At 40.2% G+C, this 18,022-nt stretch overlaps 2 protein-coding genes across 6 annotated transcripts in view; one reads left to right on the forward strand and one right to left on the reverse strand.

Annotated features, from left to right (window-relative positions):
- Window positions 1-1,539, forward strand: part of UROS (uroporphyrinogen III synthase) — a 30,919-nt gene extending 29,380 nt beyond the window's left edge. For both annotated transcript variants that reach the window (XM_066618791.1, XM_066618792.1), the window contains one exon: window positions 741-1,539. In XM_066618791.1, coding sequence (XP_066474888.1) covers window positions 741-866 — 126 coding nt within the window. In that variant the 3' untranslated portion in view covers window positions 867-1,539. The remainder of the gene's footprint in view (window positions 1-740) is intronic.
- Window positions 1,540-6,108: 4,569 nt separating this feature from the next.
- EDRF1 (erythroid differentiation regulatory factor 1) overlaps window positions 6,109-18,022 on the reverse strand; it is a 34,295-nt gene continuing 22,381 nt past the window's right edge. For 3 of the 4 annotated variants that reach the window (XM_066620552.1, XM_066620553.1, XM_066620551.1), the window contains 8 exons: window positions 17,361-17,579; window positions 16,196-16,419; window positions 14,639-14,797; window positions 12,867-13,016; window positions 11,532-11,685; window positions 10,952-11,067; window positions 10,560-10,726; window positions 6,109-6,875 (listed from right to left, as the gene is read on the reverse strand). In XM_066620552.1, the coding sequence (XP_066476649.1) occupies window positions 6,707-6,875; window positions 10,560-10,726; window positions 10,952-11,067; window positions 11,532-11,685; window positions 12,867-13,016; window positions 14,639-14,797; window positions 16,196-16,419; window positions 17,361-17,579 (1,358 nt within the window). In that variant the 3' untranslated portion in view covers window positions 6,109-6,706. Of the gene's footprint in view, window positions 6,876-10,559; window positions 10,727-10,951; window positions 11,068-11,531; window positions 11,686-12,866; window positions 13,017-14,638; window positions 14,798-16,195; window positions 16,420-17,360; window positions 17,580-18,022 lie in introns of those variants that run through there. The other variant, XM_066620554.1, reaches the window with a different exon arrangement.

Below are 18,022 nucleotides of genomic sequence, written 5' to 3' on the forward strand. Positions count from 1 at the left end.
TGGGTTAACTTTATTAATTAAACTTATGTTGGTAAGATATGGCACATTTGATAGGTATATATTTATAACTTCAAGAGAAATGAAAAGGTGTATTATGTTAACAAATAGACTATCTAAAACTTAAGTACATACATGGCCTTAGAATTCCAACAGGCCATGAAGGTGAGTACTTGTAGGCCACAATGTTGATGTCCTGCTAGGAAGAATTTATCAAGCAGTAAGCTATCACAGCAAAAGCTGATACTAATGCCATCTCTGTACTCTATAACAGGGGTGCCCAAACCCTGGCCCAGGGGCCACTTGCAGCCCTTGGAGGCTCCCAATCAGGCCCTTGGGAGTCCCCAGTGAGCCTCTGGCCCTCCAGAGACTTGCTGGAGCCTGCGCTGGCCCAATTCAGCTGCTCTCAGTATGAGGGCAACTGTTTGACCTCTCATCTGAGCTGTGGGATAAGGGCTCCCTCCACTACCTGCTGTTTCATGTCTTTGATGCAGCAGTGGTAGTGAAGGAAAGGCTGACCTTGCTTTGCGCAAGGCCTTTTATAGACTTTGAGCTTTTGCAAGACCTTCATTCATTCATATAAGTTCTATCTCTGATATATTCATTTATGTAAATTCATTCACATTTGAAATGTAAATTAATTCTTTCTTTCCCGGCCCCTGACACAGTGTCAGAGAGATGATGTGGCCCTCCTGCCAAAATGTTTGGACACCCCTGCTCTATAACATGACTCTTTGTTTCAGTTTTCTGCTATAGGTCCAACAACAGCTGAAGCCTTGGTGGCTGAAGGAGTTGCAGTGAGTTGCACTGCCAGTAGCCCTACTCCACAGGATCTCGCTGCCGCTATTAAAAAAAGCCTTCAGCTGTAGGGCTTGTTCATGCAGATGTTTTGTTTTAAGTTGGTGTGCCTGGCATTCAGAAACCTTCATGTAATATCTCTAAAAATTGTGTAATAATAATGTTTCTATTGTTGAAGTCATGCTCAGCTTTGGCTCACAAGTTTGTATACGACTTCATATTGTATTAACAGTGGGGAATAAATACAAATTAAAGTTCAACTGTTTAAAAATGGCATAAGAGGTAACACCTGTATATATTACCCTGATAAATGTGAACAAATTAGCATCAGTTGATTTTAGAAATAATAATAAACAGGTGGTGCTTTGATACCTTACAATTAAACATAAATGTTGTATAGTTCCACTGAAGTTTTTGTTGCACCCAAACAACTTTGTACAGACTTTAAAAGATCATTTTCTTATGTAATATTTACACAATGTGTACTAGGCTCTTCTGCAACGCCTTTGGTGGACTCAAAAGCACATCATGCAAATTTTACTCATTGCGTATGCTCTGTTACAAATAAATAGCAAATGGACATGACACTGGAAATAATCTGTTCAGGGGCCGAGTGTGTGCCGCTTTATGCTTATTCGCATAGATGTATGCCAGCTCAACTGCCAAATAAAATTGCATGCTGTTGGAAAGTATGACAAAATTGCAAATAAGCTGGTTTAAAACTAATACAATAGTTAAAGCCTATCTGCTGTCCTGTCACACTTAATTCAAGTTGTGTCTTTCAGAATAACAAATCATAGGTTAGAAACACCAACATGGCAAAGCATCACCATCACCTCTAGTTCATTCTGCCTTCTTAGCATGGACTGTGCTCTCCATCTTCACAGTGGCCATGGAAACACCAGTGACCCTCTGAAGAGAAGGACTTTATTTCCTTATGTTTGTACTGTTTAATATCTGCTGCAAACCACCCAGAGATTTTTATGGAAGTAAGCATCTCTTAAACAAAGATTATTCTCCCCTGTGACACAGTTATACCAACATCTTGCAGCAAGCTTCTTGGAGTAGTGGCTTACCACATGCGTGTTCATTCTGTGCTGCAAAGAAACACATTAGTGTGGAGACCATGGGCTTGATGGACCAAGTCACTTCAGATGTTTGAAGGAGGCATGAGGTCTTCTACCTCCCCATGAGCTGCAGACTATTCTCTGTTGGAACCAGAACTTTATGACAGCAAATATGATTCATGTGGGGAGAGGAAGAATATTTCCTAATTTAAGAATTGCATGGAGAAAATGTGAAAATCCTTGTTCTGAAAAGCTTTCTACCAAAAAGAAACACAATGCTAGTTAATTTGTATTCCTCTTCAATACTGCAGTTCATTTTTATCTTTAAGGTTGTCTGTATACTGGAGGATAATACAGAGCCAAAATCATATTACAGTACTGTTCTAATTAAAAAGGGATTTAACAGGTCTCCTCCAGCAGTAAGAAAAGTGAAGGCAAGACCAAAAAGATGCACCAATTGTTCCCAACTCATAATAGCTCTTAATAAAAAATGCTTAGGATATAATGGAAGCTGGACTAGATGGGCCTATGGCCTGATCCAGTGGGGCTCTTCTTATGTTCTAATGGAGAAATGCTGTCTTAGCCATAGCATTTGGGCAGAGAACAGCCTCCTATCAGTATCACCTCCTAATTTGCTCAGACAGGAGGCATGATGCCTGACTACACCAGTACAGAGCAAAAAGAAAAGGTACTTTATACCGGTTATTTAGTGCTCTGGCTTGGGTACTGACAGTTCCTGCTGTGTAATTTCTCTTGGATGCCAAAGTGCATTAACTGTGAGGCTAGAGGGGAGAGAATTGCTGCTTATAAAACACAAGGGGTAGAGTTTATAGGCACTAAAGCAATTCAGCTGTTTTGTAGTCAGTGGTCAGCATAACTGTATGATCCACACTGTTGGACTCAGACCATGTAGAATGAGTCAGTCTCTGTATCTTAGTGGTTATAGGCAGTTGATTATTTTTAAAATCTTAATGTCAACAAAGCCTTAGATTCTCCTCAAATGGGATCCCCAAAGTAATAAGCTGCACTCTTGATTCTACAACAGGGAGTAGGAACGAGTCACAGATGCAGTCCTGCCAGTTCTCCCCTTAGTAAGAAACTGTCAGTTTTAACCCAATCTGCCAAATATTAAGAAACCTGACCGTGGTTTTGGACATTTGTTTAACTTTCCTAAATAATCATATTGGCAATTCCATTTTCCATGCACTCTGAAAGCAAAATATTTTGCAAGACCTCTACAAACTTGGTAAGATAACAAGCTTAGAATGCCAAATCTTTATTTTGCTATGTAACCCGTTCATGAGTGTTGAAAAGTGCAATATAAATAATAAAAATAGAATATGGACTGGAAAATCAGCTTAAATGCTATTTAGGATAGTTTCCTCGGGGGTGTCCCCATGCCCGAGCAACCTCCATTTCATTTCTTAGGCTTCAGAAGCAGCCAGCAACCTGTTCAGTGTTTTGCTAATCCAATAAACTGCAGCAGCTACAGGCAAATGCTCCACCTAGGCTGCGTAAGCTTGCAACAAGGGCTTCCACCTATAATTTCCTCAGATATTTGTGAACCACAGTATCATGGAAATACAAACTTTATCCATTTACCCATAAGTTAGCATTATGGATTAACCTTGAATTAAAAATAGGAAAGAAAACTTTCTTGTGGAAGACTGACAGATAGGGCAGTTTTTACCCTGGATCAATTTATTGGACAGGATCAGGATTCTTTTTTTTTAGGCTTAAGGCTAAATATGATTTACCATCATCGGATGACTGGCAATATTTACAATTACAACATTGTTAGCAGCTAAATTTGGGCCAGCAGCTTTATCAGCTTCTGAGTCACCTGAAATTTTAGAAATATTTATTGATTCAACTGAGAAAAAGACCTATAGTATTGGTTTGTCAAGTATTTGATGCCGCTTTACAAATACTCAAAAGTCATAAAAAGGTATGAAATAAAAAGTTGGAACACCCATCTCATAATCAGTGGGAAATGGCTCTAGCTACTGTAACTGCAATATCTATGGATCTTAATTTGCAATTGGTTCAGCAAATATACACTACAATGCTTGCTTAGTAACATTTTTACCAAAGAAACTATTTGCTGGCATTGTGGTAAACCTGAACCTAAAGGTAAACCTTTAGGAACCTTCAGGAACATGATGTGGATTTTGTATAGTGATGCCCTCCTCCCAAAAGGATTTTATTTGTTGTATTAATTTTGTATTACAACTTTGACATTTGTAGATAGTTCAAAAGTATCTACCCATTTTGTGGAAGTTACCTGCAGGACAGCAGAAATGGTTGTTTTATGCCCTTACTGTATAGACTCCTATAATGGTTGGCAACCTTCAGTCTCGAAAGACTATGGTATAAGCCCTACAGCACCCAGTATTCTCAGGCGGTCTCCCATCCAAGTATTAAGCAGGCCTGACTCTGCTTAGCTTACGAGATCAGACGAGATCAGGCATATGCAGGGTAACTCCTATAGAAGTATGGGAAAGATTAGTGTTCCCCACCGCCATTCTTCAGTGGAATGACCTTTTTAACTTATGACTTATAGAAGATCTCCATATGTATATACAGGAGCCTATTTATTCATGGATTTTATAGCTGTGGATCTGGTTCAATGCAGGTTCCCCGGACCCATGTTAAGCCAGTCCTGGCCGAACCTGAACCCTCCAGACCAAAGCAGTCCAGATGCCCCTGGAGCAGTGGTTCTCAAACTGGTGGGTCATGACCCATCAGTTCATGTAACGCTTCCCCCATTCCATTAAGGGGCAGGGAGAGAGTGGGTGTCAATGGGCAATTTTCACAGTGGAGAGAGGTGAAAAGCGGTGTGCCCCAAGGATCTGTCCTGGGACCGGTGCTTTTCAACCTCTTCATAAATGATCTGGAGACAGGGGTGAGCAGTGAGGTGGCAAAGTTTGCAGACGACACCAAACTTTTCTGAGTGGTGAAGACCAGAAGTGATTGTGAGGAGCTCCAGAGGGATCTCTCCAGACTGGCAGAATGGGCAACAAAATGGCAGATGCACTTCAATGTCAGTAAGTGTAAAGTCATGCACATTGGGGCAAAAAATCAAAACTTCACATATAGGCTGATGGGTTCTGAGCTGTCTGTGACAGATCAGGAGAGAGATCTTGGGGTGGTGGTGGACAGGTCGATGAAAGTGTCGACCCAATGTGCGGCGGCAGTGAAGAAGGCCAATTCTATGCTTGGGATCATTAGGAAGGGTATTGAGAACAAAACGGCTAATATTATAATGCCGTTGTACAAATCGATGGTAAGGCCACACCTGGAGTATTGTTTCCAGTTCTGGTCGCCGCATCTCAAAAAAGACATAGTGGAAATGGAAAAGGTGCAAAAGAGAGCGACTAAGATGATTACGGGGCTGGGGCACCTTCCTTACGAGGAAAGGCTACGGCATTTGGGCCTCTTCAGCCTAGAAAAGAGACGCCTGAGGGGGGACATGATTGAGACATACAAAATTATTGAGGGGATGGACAGAGTGGATAGGGAGATGCTCTTTACACTCTCACACAACACCAGAACCAGGGGACATCCACTAAAATTGAGTGTTGGAAGAGTTAGGACAGACAAAATATTTCTTTACTCAGCGTGTGGTTGGTCTGTGGAACTCCTTGCCACAGGATGTGGTGACAGCGTCTGGCCTGGACGCCTTTAAAAGGGGATTGGACAAGTTTCTGGAGGAAAAATCCATTACGGGGTACAAGCCATGATGTATATGCGCAACCTCCTGATTTTAGAAATGGGCTATGTCAGAAGGCCAGATGCAAGGGAGGGCACCAGGATGAGGTCTCTTGTTATCTGGTGTGCTCCCTGGGGCATTTGGTGGGCCGCTGTGAGATACAGGAAGCTGGAGTAGATGGGCCTATGGCCTGATCCAGTGGGGCTGTTCTTATGTTCTTATTCAAAAAGAAAAAAGTAGGCGAACAGAGATGGGCATCCTCCACCAATCTACTGCCTGATGCAACTGCTTCTAAGAAACTTAGCTATGTGAATGAGGAATTTCCCGGTACAAACTTTACCCTACAGTCATCTAGGCAAGGCACTCCCCCCCCACCTCAGCTGCAACATGAGGATAATATTTACCTTACAGGGTTGAAGTTAGGACAACATCAAGATGTGAATCACCTTGGGTACTCAGAAATCACTATTAAATGTAAGAGTATATAAGCAATACACTACTTTGAAACAAGAAAGCATAACAAGAAGATGCTGATTTATAGGATGCAATTTAAATAAATTTTATTCATATATAACTTTATTCACAGTTTTCATTGCTGGAAAAAAGAGTGCCAAGATATAAAGGAGGCCATTTCATTGGGTAATTTCTATTTTAAATGTTGCATTGAAACAGACAAGGCACCATATTGCTCGAAAACAGCAGGTGCTGCTCTTATATTTGCATATGTGAATCTCTGGTGGTTTTAATACTGTGGGTAGATACTTTTCATGGACGTTTTGCTTACAAATGTTTACAAAAACAGCTCAATGAAGTCTTACTGACAAAGATCAGTGGTTACCAAAACCACACTGCTACACAATGCTAGAAAGTCCATTACAATTCAGGTAAAATGAACTATACATTTGGTTTAGCACTTCAGAATATAAAAACACCAGTGTAAAAACAAAATATACCAACTCATAACTGAGCATTCATAGGCTAGTGATAAAGTTCTGTTTTTCCAGCTGTACATTCTTATAAATATATGCAACAATATAAATAAAACCAAGCAGCCTACAGAACAGAACCACAAATCCCTTTGTGAGCAAGGCACTGATTCAATTGCTGTGACGTGTACCAGCACTCAATCAGGTCACTGAATTCCCAGGTTATTGCCTTCAGTGTCCTGAGTCAGCTGTTCCAGTAAGTTTAAAACAACTTCTGCTCTTTCCAGCAGAGTCAGGTTTTTGTTTGCTGCTGATCGCAAGAGAAGAGAATAAACATACTTATTAGCTTTCAGAATTTCTTCTTCACTGTTTCCTCTGGAGAAAAGAGGGAAGACAATGGAGAAATATATTAATCTAGTATCCAAAATCTAATTAAGAACTCTGAAATAGCTTGTATGCAACAGAATTATCACATGAACAGAAAGCTAACTAGCTTCCAATACCGCTTTCTGCTGCAGCTCCATGGCACATGCACCATTCCAGAAAGACTCCCAAACCTTAGGGATACTTAGGGTTTTCAAAGTGGGTGCAGCACTGGAGGCAACAGCATGCAAGCTAGTCACACAATTAGAATAGGTATATGTCAGTGTAGGCCTTCACCTGTAGGGGGAGCCTGTTTAAAAGCTCAGGGGTTGCTCTCTCCTACTTTGTTTAGGCCTCCTCTTTGGATTCTTTTCTGTCTTATTTTCTGCCTGTGTGTAACAATGGCTGCAGTACTCTCGGTTCATGTAAAATTCTTAGCTAAAGTCAAGTTTTGCTGAGTGTGGAACTGCTTTCATCTCTCAGCTCTGCTAACATGCTGGAGGCTGAAGGGATGGCTTAAAAGCCATGCTGGATCAAAGTACACATTTTTACACCATACTGCCTTTACCATCCACAAATATTGTACCAATTTGTGAATTCATTTCTCCACCTCCAGCCTCAGAAAATGCACTCAAGAATCAAGGATAATCCCTGTGTAATAATAGCGAGAGAATGGGCTGAACTGTGGTCCCAGCAGGATCAGAGCTCAGCAGCCCAACTCCCTTCTCTTACCTCAAACTGGACCACACAGCCCCATTCCTCTGCACAAGTAATTATGGATGTCTGCAACTTTCTTAGCTACCCTGAAATCTCCAGTTTTTCATTATTCTTTGATGACTACATGTTAGGAGAGGAGTTTAAAACAGAAACAATCTCTTTTCTCCAAAAAGCAACTATGAGGTGGCTCTGATCATAGTGTGTGGGGGGAAGTGGTAGTTCCACCCATACCCCAGCTGCTTTTTGGTGAAGAGACACTTCTAAGTTTTAGCTCATCTATTAATTATTGGCTTAATATTATGTGCAGTTTGGCAACATGTTCATAGCAACTCCTTTTGCAGTTACTTGCTCCATCATGAAGACTCACCATATGGACCTGCCTCTGTATACTGACATTAATACCTTTTTAATAGCATCATTATCTTTCATGTTTAAATACTAATACTAATTACTATTACTAATTTTCCAAATTACTAATTTGCCAAAGGGACTCAAGATTGCAGAATAATCTGATTGTCTTTTTATTGATAGAAAAAAATTGAGAAGTTTCTTATTTAATATCATTTCTAGTTTTTAGTGCGCGTACACACACACACACACACACACACACAAGATGATGCTGCCAATTGGTTTTGCTGCAAATACTTTGTTCCAAGAATACAAGAAGCAATTAAATTCCTAACATTGGCAAACTGAATTGACAGCTTCATTTATTATACAAGCCAGTTGATCAATTAAAAACTTCCAATGAACACAGTCAGAATATCCAAAACTAACCACTTCATTTAATTAGTGTTTAAAAACTGTTTCCATAATTCCAGATTCCACACAGCAAATTTTATCCAATCATAGTTCAACTACAGGTACTGTGGTTTATGCACTGCAGTTTCATCGATGGGAGTATTTTACATTCTCCTTAATACATAATACTGTTTTGCAAAGTAGGCTGTTGATTATGTATCCCATTTTACTCTGAAAGGGATACAGCAAAACGTGTACATCTCTAAAAGCATGCTTCTTTTTGCAATGTTCTCAACTATACTCTCATAGTTAACACCAGGGCAACATGAGCCTGTACAGTTTGGGCCTTGGTTTCTGTGGGAGATCCATTCCCAGACCCTCCCCCCATGGATACTGAATCTGCAATAATTGAGATCTGTGGGAGTGCCTTGCAGTTGCGTCTGGAGGTGTTCCGAGGCCCCCACAGGCCTGCTGGAGGCCTCAGAAAGCAACTTCCTGGTTTTCTTGTCAAACCAAAGTGGCTTTCCTCTGGTATCCACAGCGTCTGCAGTGAGTCAAATCTGCAGATACCAGGGTACACAGTATATGAGCTTTAGCAGCAATGGTGCACACAAGCCAAATACACAACAAGGCTCATTGCAACTTTTTGCACCTCTGATCTTTCTATATAGAATGGTCAATTAAAACATGGACCATAAAAGCCTAACAGTGCAATTCTAGGCATGACTACTCAGAGGTTCCAATGTGTTCAGTGTTTATTTCCAGGAAAATATATATAGGATAGGACTGCAGTGTAAAAGATTCAGATAATATTTCAGCCAGTGAGCTAGAGGTAATCATGATCTCTCCAAGTAAGTTTAATTTTTCCGAGACGGAAATGCAATTCAATACTGCAAGGTGATCAGAAGAGGTCAAAGTATTGTCTACCTTATTGCCTTTCTTTTTCTCTCTGCTTTCCTTCAAGCCTCTTTTCTGCAAGGCTCATGCCTCTTTATAATAGCCTTCAAGACATGCTGTGATGATCAAATTATGACTTGATTGTGCCAATGATCCCTGATGGATAGTACTATAGTACCACATCCTCTACAATGTTTTTAAAGGAGCCTGATTGTGCTTTTCAGTTGCAAGCATTGAACACTATGTGTAAATTGACCCATTATAGAAAATATTGACTTCCAACTCTGGGAATTTTTTGAGCAAAATCTCCAAGCAAATAGGAATTAAAGCCTTTGAGACCACAGAATTATATCACAATGTCTGAACTGGCACAAAGCCACAATAGAAGACTGCCCACTGAGATCCAATGCTCTACTCGAAGAGAAAGGCAGGGTAAAAATGCAATAAATAGTCCTATGCAGCAATCCGTGGCAATACTGACTTTACTACAATGTGTCTGCTCTTGCTGGTACATAACAAATGTTGTGCAGAGATATAAGCAGTCCCCCTTCTGTCCCGTGAATGCCATGTAGGAGTCACAAGGGTTAGAGGGAGCCAAACCATTCCCAATATATGAGTATGGTGCAACTCTAGCCACTATGAAGTGGCTGTAACAATGTTTATTAAAAATTAAAAACATAATTCAGTTGGCCTTTACATGTACAGTCTTTAGAAAAAGCTAAAGAGTCATTAGGAATTAAAAGGCTAGAAGAAATGAAAGTCTAAATAGCCTGCCATGACGTTATCAGCTTCTCCAAGCCTGTACATGTACAACTAAATGGCTGGAACGATAAGATAATGCAATAAATGAACTGGCACTGAAACAGGAATTACATTCTGGTCTTCTGTATTTCTATTGCCACCTCGTGGAGCTTGAAAGAATGCAACAACTACAGAAAAACTATAAATTCTCTACTATTACTTTGTCCTGCCATGTATTGACCTTATTGTCTATGAAATGTTTTTCAGTTTGAGAGCTGTAGCTGCTAGACTAATTTTTCAAAGGTGAAAATTGAAAGTAGCTGCTGATTGGGGTAAAGGACTTTTTACAGCACCCACAGAGGACATCAGAGGGGGTTGCAACCTTCCAGGACCTTGCAGGAGGCCAGCGCTGCCCCCCAGGTAAGAAACAAGTCCCTCAGTAATGGCTGCACAGCAATCCCTGTGGTGCTGTCTCTACTCCCCCTCCCTGCCCACGCAAACCCTTGGTTCCCAACTCCCCTGTAGGGGTTTGGGAACCACTGATATAGGGTATTCCTAATACACAGTCACTTGAAAATGGCCTTACACACTAGAACTTACCCAACTTTCTTTTTTGTTGATGTAAGCAGCTTGATGGACTGAAGGAGAAGAAAGGACAACCGAGACTCAAATATACCAAGGAGCTTTGATACTTCCTCCTGATTGAGATTAGTAGAGGCATCTTCAGCAGGCACTTTCCTAGCACTGTTTTTGTCATTCTCACTTCTCTAAATCAAAAGGAAATGTGCGCAAATTATCATCAAGTCTATACAATATAAACATGAGTTTGGAGCTACACATTAACTGCAATTCTACTTCAGTTTCGGAATAGGTATGTAATTAGATGAACCTTTAAATTGCAGCTAGAGGGAAGTGATGAAAGATACCAGTATCAACACTCACATAACATGCCTGGACCACAGATTAGAACTAGAAAACGAGAGGTTGTTTACCTGATCACATTCTGCAACCAGTTCTTTTCTGATGAGCTGAAACACTGACTGGGTTTGCGTCATTATATCCAAAGCCCCAGACAAAGTTTTTAATTTTCCAGAGCTACTATTTTGACCTAGAATTAGTATCAGAAAGACGTATATAATCAAAACATTTCTCACTTAATACTCTTGGACAGAGCATGAGTAAAAGCAGAAACTAAAAATTTTAAATATGAAACAAGTTGTTTAAAAAACCAATTCATTGTACCCCAAGGAACCACCAACTACAGCGGGCCCTTCTCATCCGCAAGTTTGGCACAATGGGGGTGCCGACCCTGCGTCTGAAGGACCTCAAGGACTTCCTAGATGTAACCAGAAGCATCTTCCGGTCACATCCAGGAGATGTTCTGAAGTATGGAGAGGCCGTGCACCTCATAAGACCTCCAGAAGCACTTACGTTTTTGCTTCCAGTCATGTCCAGAAGGTCCTTTGAGGGTTTTCCTGCAGGGAATGGATCCCCCATGGATGTCAGGGGCCCACTGTATTTTTTTTTTAAAGGGATACTACTGACCTCCAACACAGCAATCATTCAACTTACTTGCCATCTGAAATTCTGCAAATGCTACTCTTTCCAATTGTACACGAAGAAGCTCACATGGTGCATCCTTCAGGAGCTGGAAAAACTTCACAGCTTTAGTGTAATGAAGATCAACTAGTATTCTGTGCTGCTTCCGCTGATGTTCATCACCTACCTTCAATGAAAAATATATTCTGGTGTAAAGTTTATACAGGAAAATAAAAAGGAATAGCTTGACATATAAAGGCATAACCCTATGCTGTCCTATGCTTACCACAGAACTGCTTAACTATTTACGGAAAATACAAATTCAGAAGGAAGTATATGGTACCAATTTCTCTTTATGATCATTTATACAGATTGCTATTAAATATGTATAGTGTCCTATTGGAGGCAGTAACATATTTCTGCAAGAATGCCACATAACCAGATCTGTACTAATCCAACTTCACAGCTCAAGCGAATGTGCTTCCCTATGGTCTTTTTGGATCACTGTCACCATGCAACAAAAATGGTGTTAATCCTTGGTCATGGTCTAAGACACATGATACAGCAATCTTGCCAAAACAGGTCTGTCAGTGCCTGGATGGATGATCTTCTGGGAACCCAACACATGCTATCTTAAGTTCCACAATGGATGAATAGCAGGTTTTACCTATTTGGATTCAGGACTCATACACCTTAAAGGTAGCACTTCTGCTTCTGGGATGTTCTTTTCCCACTACCCAAAACCATAGAATGCCCTCAAAGGAAATAATGCAATTATCCAGTTCATCCACTGTTACTATGCATGTCACAGGGAGTGTAGTTTTGCAAATGACAGGACTGCCTACTTTGTGTGTACAACATCACTGGGGACAAGTGATTTTCTCTCTTTCACACCCCGCCCCCACACCTTGCTTTAGTATCTCTGCAACTATGATTGTCTGCAATACTAGCCAACATTATTGGAATACAATGCATCAAAATGCAACAAGACATCTTTCTCTGCACTACCCTGCAATTTCAGGAATACATAAGCACTTGATTTTTTTTAACTCCTTGCAAGCTGTGAACTGTGCTGAACCAGCTCCAGAGAACCCAACTGGTATAAAAAGCAATATAATGCAAGAGCAGGGTGGCTACCCTCCTGTTGTAAGGTTGCTCCCCCTCCCCACCCAGCAAAGTGATGGGAGTCTGTACTACTAGTGACGGATCACGGCTAGCACAATTATATGTATATCTACAAATACAAAAGTTCACCACCAGTTGGAAAGGCCACTAGTGTAATCAAGAAAGCTACAATTCAGAAATTTACAATCTGAAAGACTACAAGATAGAAAAGTTGATTAAAACAATATCTCCTTGGGCAAATACCTGGTTTCTCAAACAGCTATGATACATGGAAGCCAATCTGTGGTGAATGGTAGCTGCCCTGTACTGGCAAAGCGGCTGACGTGCAGATACTGTTTCAACATCACAATACTTCAAGGATTTCATCATTGACTCACTCACTTCTTTTTCTATCTAAAACACAACAGAGAAAAGGCTTTCGAAATGTGTTGTCAAAGACAGTTTCTTTTAGAAGCAATATACAGGTTGAGTCTCATTATTTGGGAGGGTTCCCTTCCAAGAATTCACTCAGGAACTCATGTGCATGGCAAAAAATGCACTAAAGCAAATCAATTTAAAAAACAAAGTCTCTTTGTTCTAGTGATTTAAAAACAGCCTTGCTGACCTTTGAAATGCACACAGAGACAATCAGTCTCTCTCCAGGAGCTTAGGCTTCACTAGGAGGCAGCAATCCCTCCCTTCACCAGGAGCCCCAGTGAGAGGGAAAGCATGGGGAAAGGTGATAATCGCTGCCATTTAGCCTTCTTTCCTGTGCTCAGGGGGGGAGGAGTGAAGCCTGCAGAGAGAATGATTGATGGATTGTCAGCTGGCTGCCCTCTCTGGCATTAAACAACTGTTTTCCTTTAATTTAAAGGGCCCTTCTCACCAGCTTTGAGATAGAAAAATCTGTGGATAATTAGGTTATACCTGTAATCACTTGTATGACTGTCTCTCTGCAACTGTCTCTCTGTTTTTTAACTGTGATTTTAAAGGGGTGCATTTTTTCCCTTCTCCAGGGATCAGCACATTCCTTCTCATTTGCAGGGCCATTCGTGCTGAGTCAAATCCGTGTATAACAAGGCTGGACCTGTACTTCTGTTCTACAAGGAATTGTAATATAGAAGATAACTAAGATTCTCTTGCCTGCTGTAGAAGTGTCTGCCCTTCTTCTCATCACACCTGTAAAACACCCATATGCACTATGTCACACTTCACTTCTGGTCCTCCCTAAGGCTAAGGAAGAATTTTATGGCTCCAAAAATCCAATGAACCATTAATGAATAAAGTCACCTCTCTCCACTAGGACTGAGGGGAAAAGAGCAAGCAACAGACACTTGCAGAAAGGGATAAGATAAGGAATTGTGGTAGGATAAGTATGCTGCTCTTAGAATGAAGAATTTGAAACTATAAATCTATGCCAGTTCACATGACTTGCTCAGGGGAACCAAATAAAGGCTGCACAGCCCATTAATAATAATAATAATAATAATAATATAATATACAGTATTTATATACCGCCTTTCTTGGTCTTTATTCAAGACTTTATTCAAGGCGGTTTACACAGGCAGGCTTACTAAATCCACGCAGGGATTTTTACAAATTGAAAGAAGGTTCTCTCTTTCAAGAACCACCACATTCAAGCTGTTACACTCCGATCTGGTTTAACATTCTGGCCTCCATCCTCCCACGCTCCGAGCAGATGGAACAGCTCAGCTGCAGCTTGCCAGCTGCTTCAAGGTCGCACGGTGCCAGTGGCCTCGAACTGGCGACCTTGTGGATGTTAATCTTCAGGCAAATGGAGGCTCTACCCTCTAGACCAGACCTCCTGCCCCTACATTACACTACCCCAGCAGCTACATTAAGAGCTACATTACACTACCCCAGCAGCAATCACAGTTATTGAATAGTTTTCTTTTAAGTAATAATTTGAATGTTACATAAAACATTATTCTAGAAGCCTTTTCCCACTTATTCATCCTAAGTGGTATGAAGTGGCTGATTCTTAACACACGTTACAATAAATCCAAATATGTTACCTGTTCCTGAGCCCTTCTGGATAATGGTGCATAATCTTGGAGCAGAGTTGCCATAGTAAAATAGGTAGTGGATAGTTCCCAGTTGACAGAATCCCAAACAGCTGGATGGACCTCCCTTTTGCCCAGTGATCTTAAGGCCTTCAGATAGTAGTCAATAGCCTACAGAATTCAATCATTGTATAGCATTACTGATGGGTTTATATCAATAATATCCACTATGCAACTCATAGGGGGAACTAAATACAATTTGTTGGTGTTCAATATTGCATGCTAACAATTACTGAATGAAAATTACTGATTTGACAGCATGCACATTCATGAACAGACATTTTCACTGCTAACCTATGAAGTGTCATAGGTTAAATCAGCCAATGAGCTTAATCTAAAGAACAGTATAAAAAAGTTTATCATCTCGTGTGAAAACCTGGTCAGATGGCAATGTGCAAGTACATGTTTACTAACCATGGCCTCATGCCCAGTCCTCCAAAACCTGAATATACCAAGCAGTCACACTTCAGTAAAGCTGTAACCCTATGTTTCATGGATACCAAGGTAAAGATTTCAAACAACCTAGCCTTTATAAAGGATGGTGTTTCCCACTGACCCATTAGCACTGGTAGACCACTCACATGAGCATTACCCAATGATCAGTGTAACATCAAATAAGGAACTTCACAGATGTTCCAGCAATCCAGTGGAAGAGCAGAAAATTCTGCTAACAGAAGCTGTCACTGGGACTTCCACAAGGAACCTTACCAGATGTGACATTGTAAAAAAAATCTTTACATGAGCAGAAGTGCAAATGAACCCAGCCAACACAGCACCCGAATTGGACCTTACTTCTAAAGAACAATGTTTAGTATCAGGCTGCAATTAGCCCATTCCAATTCTAGAAAATATACATTTTGACAATACTATTTTTAGCATTTCACTAGTAACACTGCCACCATTTATTTTAAAAAATTGCAGATATACAAAATTTAATATAAAATTCCCCAATAAAAGTTTTAAGTGTGCAATGATCCCCCCATATCTGCAGATCCAGTATCTGCCGTTTCAATTATCGGCAGCTTAACCCCTGCTATGGCATCCATCATGCAAATGATTTATCTGCTTCTGACTATAGCCTTCCTGTAGCTATTCCTGAGTCTTGCTGACTCTTTGCTGACTGTAAAATGGAAACACTCACAGGAAGTGAGGCAGAGGGCTGATAAAAATGTGATGCTAAGCTCTTTGAACTCTATGATAAGCATCACATTATTTTCAGCTCTTTGCCGCTCTTCCTGCGAGTGCTTCCTGCTTCCATTTTGCAGTCAAGAGCCAGCAAGACCCAGGAACAGCAACAGAATACTGCAATCACAAGTCATTTTTGTAGGGCTCCCTTTTATCCATGGTTTCCATATCCAGGGAGCCAAACATATCCCCCAGATATGGGGTGACGCCTGTATAACACTTCCCTATGTTTAGGTATATACTTTGGTGGAAATTCTGGCACAATTTAGGAATTGCTATCAGTATTAACAGCTGGAAGGACAAAGAGGCGACAAGGAGAATTACCTTATTATAATAAAGGGCCTCTTCAGGGGAAAACTCTCTTTTAAAGTCTCCCCCAGAAGCACAGTGAGCATGAGCACAAATTCGCATCAGCCTCCCCATATTACACAAGAGAAGAGCAGCATTGGTAGTATCTTCAATGGATTCAAAGTTTTGAATCCCTTTTTCAAAAAAAGAGAAACTTTTCTTCCATAGTTGTTGTTCTGCTGTAGACACCATTTTGTTTTCTAGACAGAGCAAAAGAAAAAGAGGCCTTTGCCCAATCAAACAGCTTACAAAATATACTAAACAACTATTCTCAAACCAGTCTAGAATTTAAGTTAAAATCTCTTCTACATAAAACTCACAAGCAGAATGAATTTAAATCATTGTTTTCTTGTTGCAAAAAAAACCAGAAAACGACACTTTTGCTAACTACATAAAATGCTTTCCTGTGACGGCTGCCAGCAAGAACACTGTTGTATTATTTATGCTGCTAGAATCAGTGTTCTGCCGCACAGGTATAAATATGATTTTACCCGCAAGGACAAACATTCCTAGAATGGGGGAAACTTAAGACAGAGTTCTAACACCTAACACAGTCTTTAATACTACTAACATTTTCTCAACACAAAAGTGACAATTTTTATTATATTCAAGTTTAGCAACATTCTATCCTGAAAACAAGCAGATCTCCATGATCATCATTTAAAATATAGCCTGACAATGTTCTGTTCTTGACGTGGATCTCTGGATAAAATTTCTGTTCAAGCTTTTTGACAGAATCTGCCAAATATGCCATACAGTCTACCAATCAAAATTCCCTGCTGGCTATTTGAGGTTACATCAGCACTGCCATTCACCATAGTTAGCTCTGCCAGGATTTGAAGCTACTGAAAAAAGGGGAATGGGGAAGAAGAAAGCACAAAAATTCCAGTCTCTTCTCATCTTTGCTATGTTTAGAAAGGACTGCATGAATTCTACACCAGATCCACGTGATGGAGATGATCATTTATCCTTTGCAATAGTTTCCTGAAAATGAATATTCAATTTGTCCACACTATATAAACATAAATGAAATTAGCTTTGTGGTGTTCTCCAATCCTGTCATTATTTTTCTAATAGTTAACAGTCCTATATTTAGTCAAATTCAATGAAACGGGGGGGGGGGGAGAAGAAGCATACATACCCACTCTTTCACTTTGTAAAGCAGCCGCTTGGTTCATGTAAAATACTCCAATTTCATTTCGAATGTTGCCCATCCTCTTCATGACTTGAGTATACTGCTCAGGATTCTGTTCTTTTAAGTTACTAAAGAGCAGGATTTCATTAGCTGCCTCATAGCATTTGCAGCTAATTGAAAGCTGGCATTCCAAATCTGTAGACAAGTCAGTAGCCCAAGAAAACACTAGAAAACACAACACATTAAACGTGAAGTCTTGCCATACTGCTACCTTATCAACCATAAAAAGTGCATCTGAAACAGTCTGACAAAGACAATTTAAGAGATTTCCACAATTCATCATTGGCAGTAAGTCATAATTTCTGTGGGACTTTTCACTATAAAATAACCCTTGTTAAAAGCTATACAACAAAATGAAATCAACGGTATACATACTTTAATAGTTTTAATTTTATGCAACAAAAATTATTCTCCTAAGCATAACTCTGTGCCATATATTCCTAAGTGGTAGTATATTTTCAATAAGTTTTAATGATGTACAAAAAGCACTCCTGGAAGCAATACAAAAAAATTCCTGTTTTCTTTTTAGTTGGATTTTGGCAAACTGTAAAAGAGTAATAATGGCTAGATGAAAGGCCTTTCTAGATGATTGGTTTACAACATAAAAT

The sequence above is a fragment of the Tiliqua scincoides genome, chromosome 3 (assembly GCF_035046505.1).
Source record: "Tiliqua scincoides isolate rTilSci1 chromosome 3, rTilSci1.hap2, whole genome shotgun sequence".
Taxonomy (NCBI): domain Eukaryota; kingdom Metazoa; phylum Chordata; class Lepidosauria; order Squamata; family Scincidae; genus Tiliqua; species Tiliqua scincoides.